This window comes from Chanos chanos, chromosome 12 (assembly GCF_902362185.1).
Source record: "Chanos chanos chromosome 12, fChaCha1.1, whole genome shotgun sequence".
NCBI lineage: Eukaryota > Metazoa > Chordata > Actinopteri > Gonorynchiformes > Chanidae > Chanos > Chanos chanos.
Window position 1 is genome coordinate 15,018,529 of NC_044506.1, and position 20,199 is coordinate 15,038,727.

General features: G+C 41.8%; 1 protein-coding gene across 1 annotated transcript; it reads left to right on the plus strand.

The window, feature by feature from the left end:
- Nucleotides 1-11,507: 11,507 nt before the first annotated feature.
- sox4a (SRY-box transcription factor 4a) lies at nt 11,508-17,121 on the plus strand. The gene is made up of 2 exons (XM_030788902.1): nt 11,508-11,518; nt 14,512-17,121. The coding sequence occupies exons 1-2, from the start codon at nt 11,508-11,510 to the stop codon at nt 15,614-15,616; spliced, it is 1,116 nt and encodes a 371-aa protein (XP_030644762.1). The 3' UTR covers nt 15,617-17,121.
- The last annotated feature ends 3,078 nt before the right edge of the window (nt 17,122-20,199 follow it).

Genomic DNA, 20,199 nt, shown 5'->3' on the forward strand with positions numbered 1-20,199 from the left:
GGTCATTGCAATAGTCCTCAGAGACCTGGGCAGCCATTCCCCAGAACTGAACAAACACCTAGGATGCCTGCCAGGAAGACACAAGGCAGCAGGCTTCATCAAAACAACACTGCTTAGAACTGGACACATGCTTTGCAAGATCCCTGGTCTCCCAGAGGACTGGTAGGAACTCTGAGACCCAGAGGAACAACAACTGCCACAAGGAAGGGTTGTTATGAATCATCATCATCATCATCATCATCATCATCATCATCATCATCACCATCATCATCACCATCACCATCATCAAAACAACAACAACACCAACACCAGCAAACAACAACAACAATAATAATACTAGTATTATTATAAAGCTTCGGACATTCTGTTGTCAACAACGGTTACCATGTACACCATCTATGTAGCAATGTTACCATGACAACCAAATATAACTTACATTTTGTCTTAGACATGTTCATTTTTGTGTATGTAAGCATTTAGGGGATACAAAAAAATGCAAAAGCGATTTCATGCATTGCTTAAGACAGCCGAATGAATACAAATGTGTAATTTTATCTGTGTCATCCTTCTCCCAAGCTGCGAAGTGTACACAGCCAGTCTGGCCCTGCAGCAAAGTACATTATGCTCCAGTAAAGAGCTGGATCTGATGAGTAAGATAAGGGGAGGGGGAGGTGGCATTTGGAATCAGTCTGGACATAGACAACCTCTAGGCAAAATCAACAGATGAACAATACAACAGCTCAGCGAGATCAGTGAGATACACATATATTCTCTCATCACATGGCTCCAACTCACCAGGAGACACACACACTCACACACACACACACACACACACACAGAGCTATTGCAGCTTAACTCTCTCTCTCTCTCTCTCTCTCTCTCTCTTTCTCTTTCCTATATCTATGTATGTTTTTCTCTCACTTTGCCTCCCTCCTGGGATGCTGTTTGCAGGGTGCCGGGTAGATCTGTGTGAACACTGTAATTATGACAAACCTGGATGTGTGAAAGAAAAGTGTCATCTTCAAAGAGAAAGGGTTCCAAACTCTACCTCTTTCTCTTTGCAAAACTGTAATAAGCCCATAAACCAATTTTCCCTTGAATCTATCACCTTCGGCCCCACTTTATTTCCACCGGCCTATTTCTGCATGTTCTCTGCGGTGGCTTTGGAGTTAGTCCATCAATCTGTTGCACTGTTTATTTGTACATTTTGAACTAGCTCTGATACAACAGCATGACACAAGCGTCAGACGGTGTTGTATTAGAACAGGCTGTATATTGCCAACCAGACACGTGACTAATATCTTCACTTCATTACATTATATAATCTCAGCAAACAAACTTGCAACAGGACACGTGATAGCAATGTATCCGGGCGTTTCAGAACACGCGTTATCTGAAGAGCGTGCTCACAAATGAATAACCCAGTGAAACACTAGGCCGGTTTCTTAGGCATGGATTAAACATTGTCCCATTAATCATGCACAGTTTAGTCTTGGACTGTTTTTAATCCTTGTCCAAAATGCAAGTATTCTTATAAGTTTTGCTGATGGTTTGGTCTGTTGTGAGAATGCAAATACTAAATTTCTTCATTTAGACATAGAAAATGAACGTGCTTCTCGGCCACTTGACGACAGCTGTTGAAACGAGGCCGTGCTTGGCAATGTTTCTGTGCGCTGAAAATTAAAATTTGACCTTGAAGAAATGTATTACTTCGGGACAAGCTCCAGCGTGACCTTTTCTGTTCTAAAATAATTTGTTGGTGAACATTTCTAAATGTTCTCCAAATGCAGTATTGCATGTAATTACACACCAGTAGAAGCAACAGCGGCGGTTCAGCCTGTGGGCTTGGCAAAGCCTGTCTGACCCACTCACATCAGCTGGCCTTTCATCCCCCTGTTTACTGTAAACACACAAACACAAACAGAGCACAGTGCAGCTTCAGTGGGAATGAGTAATGACGTTAGCGCTGGGACATGCTCCTGTCTAGATGCATGTAGATGCTTTTTAGATGCAAGCTAAAGGAATCTCACAGGAAACAACTGCTCAGATGTGTTCTTCACCACCTCAGGTTATGATGTGTCTTGATAAATGTTTCCAAAAGAGAGAGGAAAAGGAAAAAAAAGACGAAAGAAAAAGGGAAAAACAAAATGTTGAGGATAAATAGGACGATGTTTATGTAGAAGTCAACACCATATGTGCATCAAATTGCAGTTTATGAACATCTCCCAGTTTTTGTTAGCGTTCTGCACAAGCAGTTCACAGCTATATTCAATGTAGTAACTTCCTCATTTTTATATTTAGCTTGAGTATTGAGTATCCTAAGAGTAAGTGTTTAAGTTAATAAAAATGGTAAAAATGTTTAACAAATCCTAAGATTAACTGTTTAAGTTAAAAACAATGGTAAAGGCATTTAATGCGGCGAATACAGGAGTCACGTTAATCTCTCTGTCGTATTCTAAAATTGTACCGGAGAGATTCAGGTGGATATGAGTCAGTCTGACCCTGGGACATAAAGACTACAGTGACCATAGCATTATACAATATCACTAACCCTAGTCATGACATTTCATATGTGAGTACAACATGGTCAAGTGGAAATTGGACTGGGAGGAAGAGGCCACAAAAACTGCCTGCAAGTACACTACACACATTCACTGACATTCAACTAGAGACCATAACAAAGAAAATATAGTAGTTTACTGATTATTTATACACTCATGAGACTGATGCTAAAATGATATGAATGCCATATCTGAGTCAAATATGCATTTATGCAAATTATCTGCATAATTTTTGATTAATGCAAATGCATATAGAGCATGAGAAAATGTGTTTTCAAATACGTGTGTATTCGATTCATCTTCTATCAAAACACATTAGACTCAAGTTGGATGAATGAATTTTGATTATGCTCTTGTCTCCATGGGATAAAGAGCACTGTATTTTGTGAGTACGTTATTCTATATCTTTATTCCAGAGTGATATATATACATCCAGACATTCGGCAAGTGACGTCTGTGATGTCTTGCGCTCATGTGTTGCTGACCTACATTACGAAGTCAGCAGGCTACTGTCAGTTCAATAACATTATCAGTGACATATTAATGACAACCTCAGGCAATGTGTTTAACGCAGAGCAAAAATTAAGAACCTTCTGGAAAACTCACACATAGAAATGCATATATATATATATGTGTGTGTGTGTGTGTGTATATATATACAGTATTGTGTTTTTTAAAGATAAGAATTTTTTTTTTTTGGAACGCTGCTATTGCTTAAATATTGCCTAACCGTTGGAGTCATCATATTTGCTGGGCGGTAGAGGAGCAGTGAATGTTTATGTAGGTATTAAGCCTAAATTGGGGGCAAATGGGATCGACCGTGATTACAGAGAGAGCGCACACGCCGCAACTTTTATCAGGAGCCATATATTTAAAACTTGAAATCCTTTGCCACTTGAGTCTCGTGTTGTTGGTTTTATAGCTAATCCAAAACACAAGGAATCCTTTTGGAAATTGAAGAAGATGGGGTTAAGCTATTTAAGGCTTGTTTGCCTGTTAACTTCCAATAACTGCCTGTAGACCTGACCTCAACTGCATTCAGATGTTTGCTGTTTGTTATAGCAAGGGACTGCATGTCGTTTGGGTTTGTGCATTTCGGCTGACTACCGCTTTTGAAGTCATTTAAGAGTGATTGAGAGCAGGGCTTGGAACAAAAGGAGGTTTTGGAAAATTACCAAGCACCAAAGTTGATTCAAAAGTTGAAATACACAGTATTTCTTTGGGCGGGGAGGGGGGGGGGGGGGGGGTTGTAATAACCCTGCTGTACATAGAGAATCAGTTGATGAAAGGCCTGGGTGCTTTCAGGGAACATATGGAGGGAGGAGAGGGGTTGGCACACTGAAGGTAGGTTGACCCACTTTCTGCAGAGCTAAGCATAGCTAAAGAACAGACAGAGAGGGTGCAATGCCTCTGTCACATTAACTGCACTTACGCATTCCCATCTAAAGCCACATTCAAATAATGTTCTGTCACTCACACCAAAGAGATACGCCTGTTGAATTTCAACATCCAGCCATGAATTATCCATTTCATTTACTTCTAGCTCATCCAAAATCACAAAGGCAGGGCAAGGTAAGGGTTGGTCGAATCTCTATATTTTTTTCAGTCCTATGGTGCTTAAGTTAGTTGACAGTTTCAGACGTTCCTTTGTAGGCAATTCCTATAGCAGAATGATTGGTACAGTGTGCTGGGTATGAAGTACATTACACAACCCACGTGGCTTAGGTTATGAAATCTGTTTATAAGAGCGTGAGCAGGATCAGGGAAATGAAGGCACTATCACACTCTGTGTCCATACATCACAAAAGGCATTGTAGAGCTCTCTCTTTACATCCGCCTCCTCATTCTGTTCTCTTACGCTCTACTGTGAGAGACAACCACAACAAAAAGTGTTCGACACTGTATTGTATTAAATATCATCAGTGCATGGAGATATCTAATATAAAACCGGATGGATTTACTTAGGGAACCGATGTTAGAGGGGTACTAAAATAAGAGGTCCGTATCACACACACACACGTGAGGACTACGGAATTAGTATTTTTTTTACAAGTCTGAGCTAAAATGTTCTTTCGACCTTTCTTTATGGTTTTTGAACCCTGTCTCAAAAATCTGACTCCGTATCAACATACACAGCTCCCGAAAAACAAGGCATACGACCAAGGCAGCGTGTAGGGTGTGCGTAGTGGAGATGAGTTAGCCGAGTGCAATGCCTTGGTTAAACTTCCTTAAAATGACATCCTGGCACTGAGGAGACTGGGACTGGGATACTTTCATTCGCCACACCCTCTCCCCGCCGACCTTCAGGTCGACGTGTTGAACCCTGCTTGGGGATGCTACAGCGAGGTGTAATTGAGCCCAAATTGGATGAACATTTGAAAATATAACGAACCCAGCGTATGATGTCTATATGCACAGCACATCAACACGGCAGGATATGAAAACATCTTCCGCTCAGTCTTGAGTTGTAGAATGAGATGCCAACCTCCGACGGAGTTTGACTGAAACACCTCACTGCAGAGATGCACGGATGTTTAAGAAGAGTCAAGAGGCTGTCATCACTGGTTTCTTGCTGAAACCTCACCCCCCCACTGAGGGTCAGTAATGTGGAAGGTTATGATTGACAGACAGTAGAATGGCACTTTTCCTCTACATGATTGATGAGAGAGCATGTATGGGTTCTCCCACAGCAAGAATCTATGGAAGCATGTTCCGGAATCAGCCTCCCAGCGACAGTTATAAACTCTACATCAGCTTTGTGCAGCCTCCAGCTGAGTGTGGAGTGATATGTGCTAAGTATAGAAACTAGAAATGCCATTGTAGAGTATAAAATTCTCAAAGTCTTGAATTCATTCTCCTGAATTTCAGTTGACGAGTGACTCCTTTACAGAGAATGCAAGAGAATGTTTCTCTCTCTAAAACTGTAAAATTTGGAGGTACTTTTGTGATTTTTTTTGTGCCTCTTTTTAACCACTTGAAAGGTCTCAGCCCTTCACACTGTTTTGTGGAAATAGTTTTGACAACTATGCATTTACAAATCATGACAACATGTGATCATGCATATGTGAACGACTTTGGTGCTTTGATTTGAGAAACCTTACGGAGAGTGTAACACACTCAAACACGCACACACACACACACACACGCACGCACGCGCACGCGCACGCACACACACACGCACAGACACAGACACACAGACAGAGTGTCAGCATATTTGGCTGTAGCAGAAAGAATGAGTGGAGGGGGAAAAGACTGCGCCTTACCTGGACCCAGACACTACAGAGGAACGCAGACAGCACATTTTGTGCCATTCTCTTTGTTATAAGGGCAGAGGCTGCTTTCTTCCAGCAAAGCTACGACTCCGAGCAGCCCGACATCGCTAAGCTCGGCTGCCAGAGGGACGGAAGCAGAGAGAGAGAGAGAGAGAGAGAGAGAGAGAGAGAGAGAGAGAGAGAGAGAGAGAGAGAGAGATGTTGCAGTGCAGCCTCCCCCCCTCCTCTCACAGTCTCCCTCATTTCTCTCCATATCCCTACGGCAGACAGATAAGAACACAGCGACAGACAGGCTAATCCACTTTAAGAGCTCTGCTAAATACCGCACGATCAATAACTACTAAGAAAAGAAGGGAAGGGCGTGGAGTGAGACTGAAAGAGAGAAAAAGACAGTGAGAGAGAGACAGAGAGAGGAGGAACTTCAGGAGATGAAGAAACAGCTGTGTACATTTGGTCCTCTCCTTGTTTACTAGCTTCTAGGAGTCCTGCACTAACTTCAACTCTACGCCCAGCTATCGATGATGTGTGTGCTTAAAATCTCTCTCCTTTTTATCTCTCTCTCTCTCTCTCTCTCTCTCTCTCGCTCGCTCTCTCATTCTTTGTCTCATGTGCTGCGTCCAGACATGACTGTGGCTGATTTAGGTCAGCGAGTCTGTCTGGCTCTCTACTCTCCGCTATGCTGCATCGATGTCTCGACTCGCCGAAACGGGGCTTGGTTTTTTGGATACGGGGTTGCCTGTGCGTCGCGGGTGCGGAACGGTCGGTCTGTCCCGATGGAGCAGAGAAGACCGGTCATCAGTAGCTGTGGTGATATCACGGATGGGCCTGATTGACCAGACAGATGTCTGTCCCCTGAGATAAGGAGACAGAAAGAGTGAGACGGGCGGGCGCACACAGGTACCGCAAAGTTGCGACCCGTGCATCCCACCAGCCCTCCAAAACAGATCCGGAAACTTCTCTTTCTTTCTGCTTTCCTTGACGGCATCGGTCGAGACGCAGACGCACAGGAGATATGCAGCAGCACCAGCCCTGGAAAAAAAAAAAGTGCTCCTCTTCAAATTCTTTTGTTCCTTCTTCGAAGAAAGCGGAACATTATTCCAAGTTCTCAGACCACAGTTATTTCGGTGGGGGGGGGGGGGTGGTTTTTTCGTCCTCTTCCTCCTCTTTAGCTCACAGTCACCCATCTTGATTGTTCCACGCAGAGAAAATGATCCCCTTTTTCGAAAAACGACAGAGACGGAGAGGAAAAAGGCGAGGAAGAAGTGATTTAGGGAACCCGGGCGGGCGGGCAAAAAAAAAAAAAAAAAAAGGCATCAGAGTTCAGCTCTCCTCTCACGATTTGCCTCCCCGAAAAAAAAAAAAAAGCCTAAATCCGGAGCTCGCAGCTGTGTGCTCCTCTGTCTCTTCTGCTCTACCATCGTCTGGCTGTGCCGCAGTGCGTCTGGGAAAAAAGCGTCTGAAGCCCCAACGTTGCCACTCGCAAAAAATCTCAGCGCCATGACACAGCAGTCAGCTGACGTGCAGTGTCATCATTTGCCATCCACCCGCCGTGCAGAGGGGATGCTGGGTATTTTTTTTTTTTTTTTTTTTTTTGAGATGCTACCTGAGTACTCCCTCTCACTGTCTCTGGAACATTTTGTTCTGTCTTCGTCTGCAATGCTTGTCTGTTGTGCTAGCAGTAAACGACAGAACGGTTATTGATTAATAAATAGGTACTGTGGTAAAAAAAAAAAAAAAAAAAAATTTGTGAGAAATAACCCAGTCGTTTTTTGGGTTTTTTTTTTCTTTTTGTTTCTCCCTCACTCCAGTTTGCTCTTCCCCTCTCTTGCTCTCTCTCCAGTCTGCCTCATTTGCCTTCTCTCACTCTCCTACACTCACTAACTCTCCACTCTCCGCTCTTTCTCTCTCTCTCCCTCTCTCTCTCTCTGTCTCCCTCTCTCCCTTGTTTTCCCTCCCAAACTTCCTCTCTTTCTCTATATCTCCCTTTCTCTCTCTCTCTCTCTCTCTCTCTCTCTCCACTGGCCCTGCGCAGTGCATCTCGAAAGCAAGAGCTGCTGAGTTTCATCCACGGATGAGTGTCTGTGTGAGAGGGGTGATTCACCTCTTCCAGATATCACTGTTTCCTCTATGAGAACACACACATACATGCACATACAAACACACACACACACACACACACACACGCCCTTTTCTCATCTGGTTCTGCACATCTGTGACGAGGACACTGGCGTGTGACACAAGTGGCACTAACATTGTTCTGTTTTTTGGGGGGGTTTTTTTTGGTTCAGGCTGCAGCCTGTGATAGGTGGAAACTAACAAACATGTTACTTTAAATTGCAGAAGCCTCGTTGACGGTAAACAGAGTAATACTCTTTTGCATTGTGCCTAAGTTAATTTTAGGCTGGGGGGAAATAAGAAGTGAGAGAGTGAAGGAGATATTTAAGTGGACATGCCAGCTGCAGCCATGTCGAAAATGTAGGCAGCTGCAGTAGCCCTGGGACCTGGTAAACAAGATGATGATAAATAGATAGAAGTAAATAAAGGTAACAGCGACATAATGATGTCATTTAAGTGTATGTGACTATTCTGTTACGCTTACCAAATTCATCCTAATTTCATACAAAAAAACCCCCAAACAAACAAAAAACAAAACAAAAAAAATAATCACTTGTATTGTTTGTCATCAGAACAATAGTGTTGTGATAAACTGAAATGCAGAGGTTTGTGTTTCTGTACAAGGCGATCTGTGAAAAGAGAGGTGCATTCTATAGCTCTGTCCTTCTCATGATTGTTCAGCATTTATACGAAGTCTAACTGAATACTGTCTCCCTCTTTTTATTCAATTCTGTTTTTGTTTTTTTATTTCTTGTAACTTCTTTTCCCCAAGGCTGTTTTGGTCTCATGTGTTCTTTTGATGTTATATTTTTGAATATGTAAGATGATTCTCTCTCTCTCTCTCTCTCTATGTCTCTCTCTCTGTCTCTGTCTCTGTCTCTCTTTCTCTCTCTCTCTCTCTCTCTCTTTAAATTTTCAATTCAATTCAAAGTGCTTTATCAGCATGACAAATAAGGCATTTGTATTGCTAAAGCAGCCATACAAAGGATAAGGAATACAGGGAACAAAGAAATCTACACCACTATGTGTGGACTTACATAGACTTAAATATGCATAAAAAGACCAGAGATACTACAGAACAAATATGAATATAAACATTACATGTATTATATGTATAGGAACATCAAACATATTTACATTAGGTTGCTAAATTTCTCTCTCTCTCCCTCTCTCTCTCTCTCTCTCTCTCTCTCTCTCCCTCTCACTGTCTGTCTGTCTCTCTCTCTCTGTCTAGTTGAGGCTGATGTAGGTTAGCGTGTCTGGGCTTGTTTCAGTCAGTGCAATGTTAGTAAAACTGGATGAGGTCTCATATAGCACCTGTTCCCTCTGTGAACACTCCCCTGACTCTTATAGACAAGGCAGTTTAAACCTGTCTGAGGTGACTGGTCAAGTCTCACACACATGTACGCATACACACACACACACATACCTTGTACACAATTTACCTAAGTGAGATAGTAGGCTAAGGGGAGTAAATCAGTGGATGAACAGCTCTGTACTGACTGACTCATGAGACAGAGAAATTTCAATTTCATTAACACACAGTGAGTCAGTGTATGTGTTTTAACCTAATGTTTTATATGCTAATACTTAGTCGCACTGGGTCTCAGGCCAATGGTCAGTAATGTTAAAACAGTCATAGCAAAAGTGGTAATCCACTGATTAACTTTATAACTTATTGATGGTGTTGAGAGTAAACATATTTATGATATAGGTAAATGTATTTTGACAGCGACCAGTGTTCATGTTACTGAACACCATGCTTGGGTGAGTTTGAGGCATTATGGAGTTTCCTTCCTTCTCATTTATATATATATATATATATGTGTGTGTGTGTGTGTGTGTGTGTATGTATATATAAACTCCATAATACATATATACATACATACACACACACACGCACACACACACACACACACACACACACACACACACACACACACATATATATATATATATATATATATATATATATATATATATTTATATATATGTGTGTGTGTGTGTGTGTGTATGTATATTTATATTATTTTGGTGCTGATCAGAAATAGGGGTTAAAAAAAGATTTTCTCAGGGAATTTGACCTGATTTAAGTGATCAGACTTTGGCTCCTGAATTTCTGTCCTTCCCTCTGTCCTCTGCTCTGGGTGAAATAGTTTGCTGAGCTGGACAAATGGCTGTAACCATTGCAGCCCCCTCAAGCAAGTTTATCTGTATTACTGTACCAAAATCCTTGTGTTAGGTGACAAAAAGAACAAGAGAAAGATAAAGAGAGAGAGAGAGAGATAGACAGAGAGACAAAGGCAGAGAGAGAGAGAGAGAGAGAGAGAGAGAGAGAGAGGGAGAGATTAGCACCACTGTGTGAGATCGTTGTGTGTGTGATCATTCTCACTTCTCTCGGTAAATGTTGTCTAGTGTCTAATATCAAACTTGATTAAAACTGAAAGATGTTAACTGTTCAGGGGGCAATGCTATGTAGTTTTCATCATTAAATTCTCTTGATGGTTATTCCTCTTGTGTATTAATATCTTTAGAATTGGATTTGTTAGATTATGTAGTTTAACATATAGGTTGCCAGTTATTGTGTAAATATGTAGTAAAAACTCTCTTCCGCCACACTTCTGGGGCACCATGACTGTCTGTTCACTGGACAACCTGCCCAGGCCATCTGAACCTCTGAGTGTCTGGATCCATTCCTGCACAGTTCCAAAAGATCCAGTAGAAATCGGCCGTCTCTCACCGAGAGAAACGTACACACCTAGAAACACACACACACAGACACACACACACACACACACACACACACACACACACACGCACGCATGTGCAAACACACTCACACACACATACACATGCACACGCCCACACACACACACGCACGCACGCACACAAAGGTCCTATTGTGTGTAAGCATTGCAGTGAAAGAGGGCCTAGTGAAATTAGCTGCATTAATGAAGTAATGAAGAGGGCAGTGAGAGAAGCGTATAATGAGTAACTTTAAGGGCTGTTACTTTCCCCCACCCAAGATAAAGTACTGTCCACTCAACCGCGCTCTCCAACACCTGTCTGATATGTTCTCTAAATACTATCCATTCAACCACAGAAGACTGTCAGAAATACCTCAACCCAACCTATTACAAAATTAGGAATTTTGAATGTCACTCACCTTTCTCTAGTGCTCTCTTTATCTAACTGTAGCTATTTTGCTGTCTGTAGAGTCTTTGTCTGTAGAGTCTTTTCTAACAGTCATATGCAAAACATCTCCTTGTCTGTCATTCTCCTTGATAATACTTGCAGCATATTCCTTAAAAAATATTATGGTTACCACACAGGTAAACAGTTTGGGACTGCCCTCATTAAAAAACAAAAACAAAATACCAACAAACAAAAAAACACAGGATATTTCCATATTTTCATAAGTTCAGTGTTTCAGTTAAGGTAGAGTAAACCTGGCTAAATCAAGCACTTTCTTATCAGAATATGTTTTGAGAGCAAACAGTGGGTGTTTCCATGGCAACTCATGGCAAAAAACATGTGAAGTGCAGTTTGGATAACATTAATGGGCTCAGAGTGATTATGCTTCGCTCCTGGTGTTGTATTGTATTGTTCAAACCTGGCAAGAACCTGTTGTTGTGTATCTGAAATTAAGAGCCATAACACTTTAATATTTTTTTTCTTTGATGGAAATAGTCATATAAATTGCTTTGGGACTTGCAAAAGGATATTCAATATACTTGATATCGGATAGCTGTACCTTTTACTGTTATGAAAGGAAACAGAGCAGGCTATTAGTAGTACTACAATCAATATTTGTGTAATTTCTGTGGCAGTTTTTACTGGTTTAGTCAATGTACTCCACTAACAAAGTTGCTTTCACAAAGAAAATGTTGCCTACAATTAATAAGTCCACTTTCCAACCCCTGGGGAGTGTTCCAGAGAGTGGGTTTAGTGAAAACTCTGAGTTAGTTAACTCAGAGCAAGTAGTAAACCTCCGAATAGAAGAGCCCTATGGCTTTGTTTTGCTAAGAGAATGAAGCCGTAGGGCTCTCCTATTAGGAGGTGTACTACTTACTCTGAGTTAAATAACTGAGTTTTCACTAAACCCACTTTCTGGAGTACCCCCCGGGAATCCTGACAGCAACTGAAACCCTTGCATTTCTTAATGAAAGAAATGCACAACTTTTGTTACTGTAAAGTACTGTATGCTACTGTACATACTTTTTATATGTAATCCATATAGAGAATTGTGTCAACCTAAACCTCTCTATGCATTTCATACATGGGCAAGTCCCAATTCTTTTAACAACTGCCTTATTCTCCATAATTCTGATTGGTGCTTACTGGTGGTTTATAGTAAAGGAGTCCATCAATGAAGCTGTTCCTGAGCTGCAAGAATCCTTGAAAGAACAAACTGATTACACCACTCAAAGGGCTAAACAGTCCTTTAGGTCAACTTAATACCCCCCCCCCCCCAAAAAAAAAAACAGGGTGGTATAGAAGTTTTTATTTCATGAGACAGTACTGTGTAAGGGCAAAGCCCAGATGTTCCAGTGGAATTGTTTTCCAAACGTGGGCCTTGTCAACATACTCCAGAAATTGACCTCCCCTAATATCAGAATACCTCATCCAAACAGGAAATAATCAAGCTCTTTATTTGTTAATGCACGTGTGGTGGGGAAAGAACAAATTTGTGCGATGGCTGTGGGATTCAAAGAACTGGATTAAGAGAACCTATCCTGAGTATCTGACAAATATCTTAGTTCATATGATGGTAACTAAAAATAAATTACGTCATTCATATTCGGATCAACGCTTTATGTACGAAACTTTAATTATTCTTGTAGTCTGTGATGAATTGAAATAAATAATTTCATCTGCCTGATACCGGCTTCACTATGCCATCTAGCGGTAATGGACAACATCCCGAATGAACAGACTATGAGTCGGTAAGAGTAGCCGACAAACGGCTGCTCCTCTCCCTTCACGAACCCTGAATGACCAGGTGCAAAAATTTATCACATAACACACCCTGGACGAACCATCACGGTAATAATTACCGTTGCGCCCTAACTAACCAAGACTCACATAATACTGTAGCGTTCATATCTTAAATCACTGCGGGAAAAATGTTTCGGTCGTTTTCCTGATATTTTAAAACCAGAGCGATAAATCCGTACTATAAGTAGTTACATTTCATTCACAAAGCTGATTTTCCTTACAGATGAACTGTTCAGACTGTAACCTTATAATTTTGCCAATAGCCTAAATACTGTGGGCTTGAAAATGTGACGGCGGTTAGAAATGTTTTGTATAGTGAAGGACGCGCTCCCCGACTCCACCCTCGAGCAGTCAGGAGTCTGCAGCCGGAGTCCGTGGGCTGTCTTGCGCTGTACAGCAGCTAAGCAACTAGAGCCAAAGCTTCCACACAAACACCAGCCTACTTTGTTTGAGAGAGAAGCGAGTGGCACGTGTGCGACCGTTCTTTAGATAATGACTAATCGGTACAGGTTTCCTGTTGAAGAAAAAAAAATAACCTGATGATTAATCTCAATTTATTCATTTGATAACGCAATTCAACTTGAACTTGTGTTACGGAAAGCACGAATAACAGTAATTCAGTGTGCGGTACATCAAGGGTTACTGCCCAGAGTATTTGGGCGAATCATACGACAAAGCGACGTCCGTCATTGTAAGCCTTGACAATTTATTTTAACATAACTATGATTATTTCCCAAAAATTATCAGATAGCACTTATCCAAAAATATGGTAATACAGATTAATTCCAACCATGAGCTCAGAAACAAAAAAAAAAGTACATCATGTACCTTTAAAACTTAGTTTGCCGTATAGACTAGAATGAGGTCAGACAGAAAGCTCCTCATTGCACGCCCTGATTATTATTAGATACTATATTCAGCCAATGAACACAAACGGGGTGTGTCTCTGCGCAAAGACAGGCTAGAGACAGCAGCGGATTGGCTGTTTTCTCTTGCCTTTATACCTTCGGAGAGGGATAAATCCTTGTGAGGCGCCTTACCCGAAACACTCAAAGTTGTGAGAAGTGAACGAAAAACCGGACTATGAGAAAGTGCAATTGCTCAATCTTACCGCATGGTATCAAGACAAGCTATGCTGAAGACTCTTCTATCATCCCAATAAAGTTGCATTGTTTCCAGTTCCTGTGTATTCAGACCGGTACTGGACTCGTTTTCAGCCGCACAGGCAGTTGAGGTCCATGCTGCAGCTGAAGATAGTGTTAGGGCTGGAATCAATTCGTTGTAACCTCCTCGCGGGGATATGCGCGTTGGAAACAGTTTGCTGACAGAGCGCTAAACCCAGAGACAGACAACTCACGTTAACTTTGTTTTCAAGCGCGTGGCAATTGCAAGTGGCCGGGCGACTTATCTGTCTATTCACATTCACGACTGACTTTTCTGAAAGTGTGGGAAAGAAAGACTTTTTTTAATACCACGTTACCAGAATTATTTCAAGTACAAGTACTCTTAGGATTTCTTTGAATATTGAAGATTTCAGAGTGCTGTCAAAGCGCATGTGAACAGAGTTCAGCGATGGTGGAGCAAACGAGCAGCACAAACAGCACTGACATGCTCCCCGGCGACTCCATCGATTCAGCAGACATGGACATGGACATGGACGCTTCTACGACTCCCGGCTCCCCGAACTCAGCCGGGGATAAAATGGATATCGCCTGGTGTAAGACCCCCTCCGGACACATCAAGAGACCGATGAACGCTTTTATGGTTTGGTCACAGATCGAGAGGCGTAAAATTATGGAGCAGTCGCCAGACATGCATAACGCAGAGATTTCCAAGAGGCTGGGCAAACGCTGGAAACTTCTGAAAGACAGCGACAAGATCCCCTTCATCCGGGAGGCTGAGCGACTGAGACTGAAGCACATGGCCGATTATCCGGACTATAAGTACCGGCCGCGAAAGAAGGTAAAGTCCTCCAGTGCCAAGGCGGGAGAAAAAGGGGAAAGAGTTAGTGGCAGCAGTGGCTCGAAGTGCTCTTCAAAAAGGAGCTATAGTGCAAAGTCCCTCGGCAGGACAAACAAGAAGTCCACAGCGCAAGAGCAACCATCTCAGCCCGTCCCTGCAGACCACCACTCTCTCTACAAATCCAGGTCAGTCTCAGCTGCGAAGCAAATACCAGACAAGACAGCAAAACGCTCGCACGTCTTTGTAGGAGGCAGCCACGAGAGTAGCCCACCCTCAGTGACTGTACCAGCGAGTCCTACTCTCAGCAGCTCTGCGGAGTCCAGTGACCCGCTGAGCCTATACGAGGACGGGGTAGCCAACGGAAAGGAGGGCGCGGAGTCACCCAGCGCTTTGTCGGCTGCTCGCTACAAGTACACACGGGCATGCTCTCCGACACCCTCCGCCTCTCACTCTTCCTCCTCACAGTCCTCATCCTCTGATGAAGAATTTGAGGACGACCTGCTGGACCTTAACTCGAGCCCCGGTTTTGACAGCATGTCTCTCGGCAGCATCGGCTCCGCAGCTCTAGACAGAGATTTGGAGTTTAATATTGAGTCGGGGTCTGGCTCTCACTTTGAGTTCCCCGACTACTGCACCCCCGAGGTTAGCGAAATGATTTCAGGGGACTGGCTTGAGTCGACCATATCCAACTTAGTGTTCACTTACTGAGCGACATAAATGATGCCTTTTGCGAAACTAAAGTTTATGAAGCTTGTGAAATGTCTTTATGACTACCGTAAAGATTAGTTGGATTGGAATGTCCTACTGAAGCAAGCCAAAATATAATGTTAACTACGTGATTCGTGGTGTTTAAAACAAGCATCAGATAGCCTACTGTGGGTGTTCCACTGACAAGAGCGCAGATGAAATATGCTTAGCTTGCTTGTTTGGTGAATGAGAAGAGGGACGGCTGAAGGATTGTCTTGTTGAAGCGCGCTCGATGTGGAGACAGAGGAAGACATTGCGTGATAGCGAGTTCAGGTTGTCCGCGTGTACCATCTGAACTTCAAAGGGGACAAACATTTTTTGTAGATCTCCGGTTAAATGACATTCTAAAGCGCCGAAATACCGATTTTATTAATGCGCATTGGATTTGTTAACAAGCATTTTAGGCTTAAAAACATTAAAAAAAAACAGAATCGCATGCTCTCGCTGAGGTTTATGTAAGGCTGTCCAGCAGTGTACCAGTAACTAATGTTAATTTGATAAGAACAGCTGCGCGAGATATGACGCAAAAAGGATCACGATCACCAGCTTCTCCTGTTAACATGACTTCAGGATTCAAACGCAACTCAGATGATTCAACTTTCTACACTACAAATCAGGACCAAAACTCATCAGAGGAGCGTTTTCTCCCTCTCTTGCCTTTTACTTTTTTCCATCCTCGTGTTCTCTCCTTTGTATCTTTTCTGTGCTCAGATGACATTTTTATATTGACATATTTATACTGGCCAAACATTTTTTACGTTAAAATATTGTTCTTGTTGGTCTGTTGTGTAGCTTACACATGCACATGTCCGTCTCAGTCACGGAAGGGCTAGAATTGTATCGTTTTATTTAATTGATGACCTCTCACACGGAAAGGAGATTAAATGTTTCATTATTTTCTACGTGTATTTTTGTACAAAAACTATCGAGGGGGTGTCAATCGGTGAATATCGCTGTTTGGATTTCCGATTTTTAAGAACAGGGGGTTGGGTTGTCTCAGAATCTGCCCCCTAACCATGTTTACAGTGTCAATCCACAGGCTTCTTAAAGACACAGTATCTTAATTTTGACAACTTAGCATTATGAGCGCGCATTGAGAGGTGTTGTATGTAGCGGCAGCGATGTCTGCAATTTATTGCGTCCTATTGGAGGATACTGTACCTTTTGAATAACTGTTTCTTTGTGCTTTTATAGTGAAACGTTCGGTTTTAACCACTGGATGGAATTACAAATACATTCAAAATGCCTATGAGTTCGCGAACAATGAAGTACTGCTTCACCCATAATTGTATAAGTATATTTAATCTTTTTCTACTTGTTGGCTAAATGTAGCTAATTGTTTTAGTATATTATGGCATGGCGAATAGCATTTTGTATTTCTGATTCAGGTTTATGTAGAGCTGTTGTGTTTAAGACAAAGCATCAACGTGAAGATTTCTATGTACATTGACTGTATTATAAGCAAAGATTGCGTGTTTATGTCTGGACAACAATATATGATGACAGGCACTAGAACTTATATCTTTATACATCCCTATGTTTAAGGTTGTTGCTCATGATTTTTGAAAAAAAAAATATATATATACATTGTTTCATTTTGTGCAATATGATGTGTACAATATTGTTTTGTCTTGCCATACCATATCTCAACATTTGAGTAGAGAACTCAATGCCAGCCAATTGTGTCAAGTCACTGCCTGTCAGACCTCTGTACAGAACTTTGTCTTTTTTCCAGAAAGGAAATAAAATCAGCTGGAACTGAACCTCATTCTCAGGTATCCTTTTTTCCCCCCTGTTGATCTCTGTGTGTAATTATAAACGCACTGCATATAAATCAGGTCAAAACCACATGTAGGACAGCCAGCCTCTCACACTGGATGATGTCACAGGTGTCTGGGTGAATACAGTGGTTATGAATCACTACAATATTAAGTCTAACCTTTGCAATCATTTCTTACTAATTCAGTCACAGAGCACACAATCATCTCCACCATAGATTAAGTTACATCTGCACTGTATCTTACTTTATAAACCCTGTATTATTCTACACAATAAATCTGGAATAAAGTCATATCAAACATAATTTTAGTGACTTCATAAGTGAACACACACAATACCTTAAAAGTCAAGAAAGCCTAGCTACTTGCACAAGCTGTGCTGATGCAACGATCCAGGAAGTGCTCCTGTTTGATGTGTGCTTCATCAGAATAGTTTACAACAACATATCCGGTACATGGTGAACACAGACCTGTTTACAGGCAAAGTACAAGTATACAAAATGGGTTTTTTGTTTTTTTTTAGTCGAGAGCAGTTTGGCCAGTTGGAAAACACTACTCACTTAAATAAGCGTCTGATTTGTCTGGGATGTGCAAAGCTTGACCAGACACTCATGAGGTGTTCAGGCATTGAGAATGAAGGATCCCATCGGAGCCTGGTTCCTGAGGGGGTAGACAAAGGGTGATCGGGGGGGGGGGGGGGGGGCCTCTGTGATGGCATTAAAGCACTGGACCTCTTCTGCAGCCTTAGGTCAATAATACTCACCTCTCTCTTTTTTTCTTTCTTTTTTTTTTTTTTTTTTTTTTTTTGCTGGGGTTTCTAAAGCCAGACGGATGGAGGGTGGGGGCATGAGGGAATCCAAACACAGGCAACAACAACCTCATGGTTAAAGGTCACGCACAGTCTTACATCTCGCTGAATGCTTAATACACAGTTAAAAAAAAAAAAAAAACACAATGTGTCATGCAGAAGGGTCAGTTTAGAAGTAAATAGAAGGATGTGATTTTCATTAGATGATGCAAAGATCTCTCAGAGCGGTGTGGAATTAAGTCAGCTTTGGCTAATCAGCCGGCATCATCTCAACTGATTACCCTGTGTGTGAGGCTGATGCCCCAGTTGGGTAAGAACACGGGTGCACACAGCCAGAAGAAGGGATCTAGACAGCACCTCTGTGGGGGAGGGGTGTCAGACGGTTGAGACGTCTCTGCAGGGAGGCTAGTTTGGGGGGGGGGGGGGGGGGTATGGGAGGGTGAGGGATAAAGGGGTGGTGTTCAAGTGGATTGTTCGGGGATTCGACTGCTGAAAGCCAATTAATTCCTTCTGGGTGCATTGGTTTGTGTCAAATAGACAGGGAGGGGGCTTTTCAGTATTTTTTTTTGTGGTAATCTATTTACATCTCCAAAATGAGAATAAAACAGGAAACTAACTGTCTTGCTGCTTTAACTCTGACATCATGTAATCAGAGTGAACTGCTCAGAGGCTTACTGTTTAGTGCTGAGAACAAGTTAGTTCATAACAGTAACATTTATATTTTCAACTGTACTCATCACATGAAATATATAAACAAGTTTTTCGTTTGTTTAGAAGAGCACTATGCAGTCTTTGCCTCTTATTTCCTTTATATTTTAAGAACCCCGATATACTTTTTATTCAGTATATTATCGTTACATGTTTCATGTTGAAGACATCTTTAAAGACATCTGAACACTCACCTGAGGTTAGATACTAATGTCTTTGACAAGCTGAGCTGATCTGATTTCAAATCTCAACTCAAGGCTTTACAGTAGAAGAGCTGCAGCTTAACATCAATGGGCAGAGTTAAGAGTTGTTTTTTTATTCTTCCCACAGTCAAGTGCTGTTTTTGAGAGCAATGGTGTAGTATGTGTGATTTACATTAACAAACCAGTGCAGACAGAAGCTGTATATCTGTTATTTTGTCTTATGCAGTCCAAGCGTCTATGAATAAATTATTCCACCTTTTGAAGGCTGTTCATTACGCTACGGCATATAGTTTAAAGTGAGAATCTTAAATAAGTTCATTGCTCATTTTAATAATTGCATGGTCTGCATCGCATTGTAACCCAGGCTTTGGATCCTCAGTAGAAGAAAGTAAACTCAGGTGTTTAACAATAAGAACGGTTAAGGTTAAGATAACGAACGTTCAAGAGAGGGGAAATACGAGCTCTCCGCTTTGCAGTAAAAAGGTTTTTTAAGTATTTGGGGGGGGGAAAAGTTAAGTTTTGTTTCCAGACATATAGTTGAAGTCGGAGGGCGGGGCTGAGTCCAAAATGAAAAAGGCGCGGCCAAAGTCTTTCGGCACGTGCAGACAAAGAGTCCTCACAATACAGTCAAAACCTACTACGGGAGGATATTTGTTCAAAAGTTGGACAACAAATCCGGTCAAACAAAAGAGGATTACGCACGTGTCAACTATACGTGGTGGAACTGATGTGATCTAGGACAGAGAGATGGATTTGGGAAAAACTTGTCTAAGGATAGTGCGTCAGCTTCCCAAAGTTGCGCACAAAGCGGAAAGAATTCCTTTGTTCTGATGCTGTGTGATGTATTGAAGGCATTGCTAATTTACAAATATTCGCAAAAATCTGAGTATTAAAAGATAACATAGAAAAGAGTCCTGCAACCTGTTTGAACATGTGATTTTTTTTCAATCGTAACTTTAATGGCAAAGTCTGTAGTAATATTTATTGGCTATTACGCACGGGGACATAGAAAATACAAGGAAAGCGAAGTCATCGTGTTCTAAACTG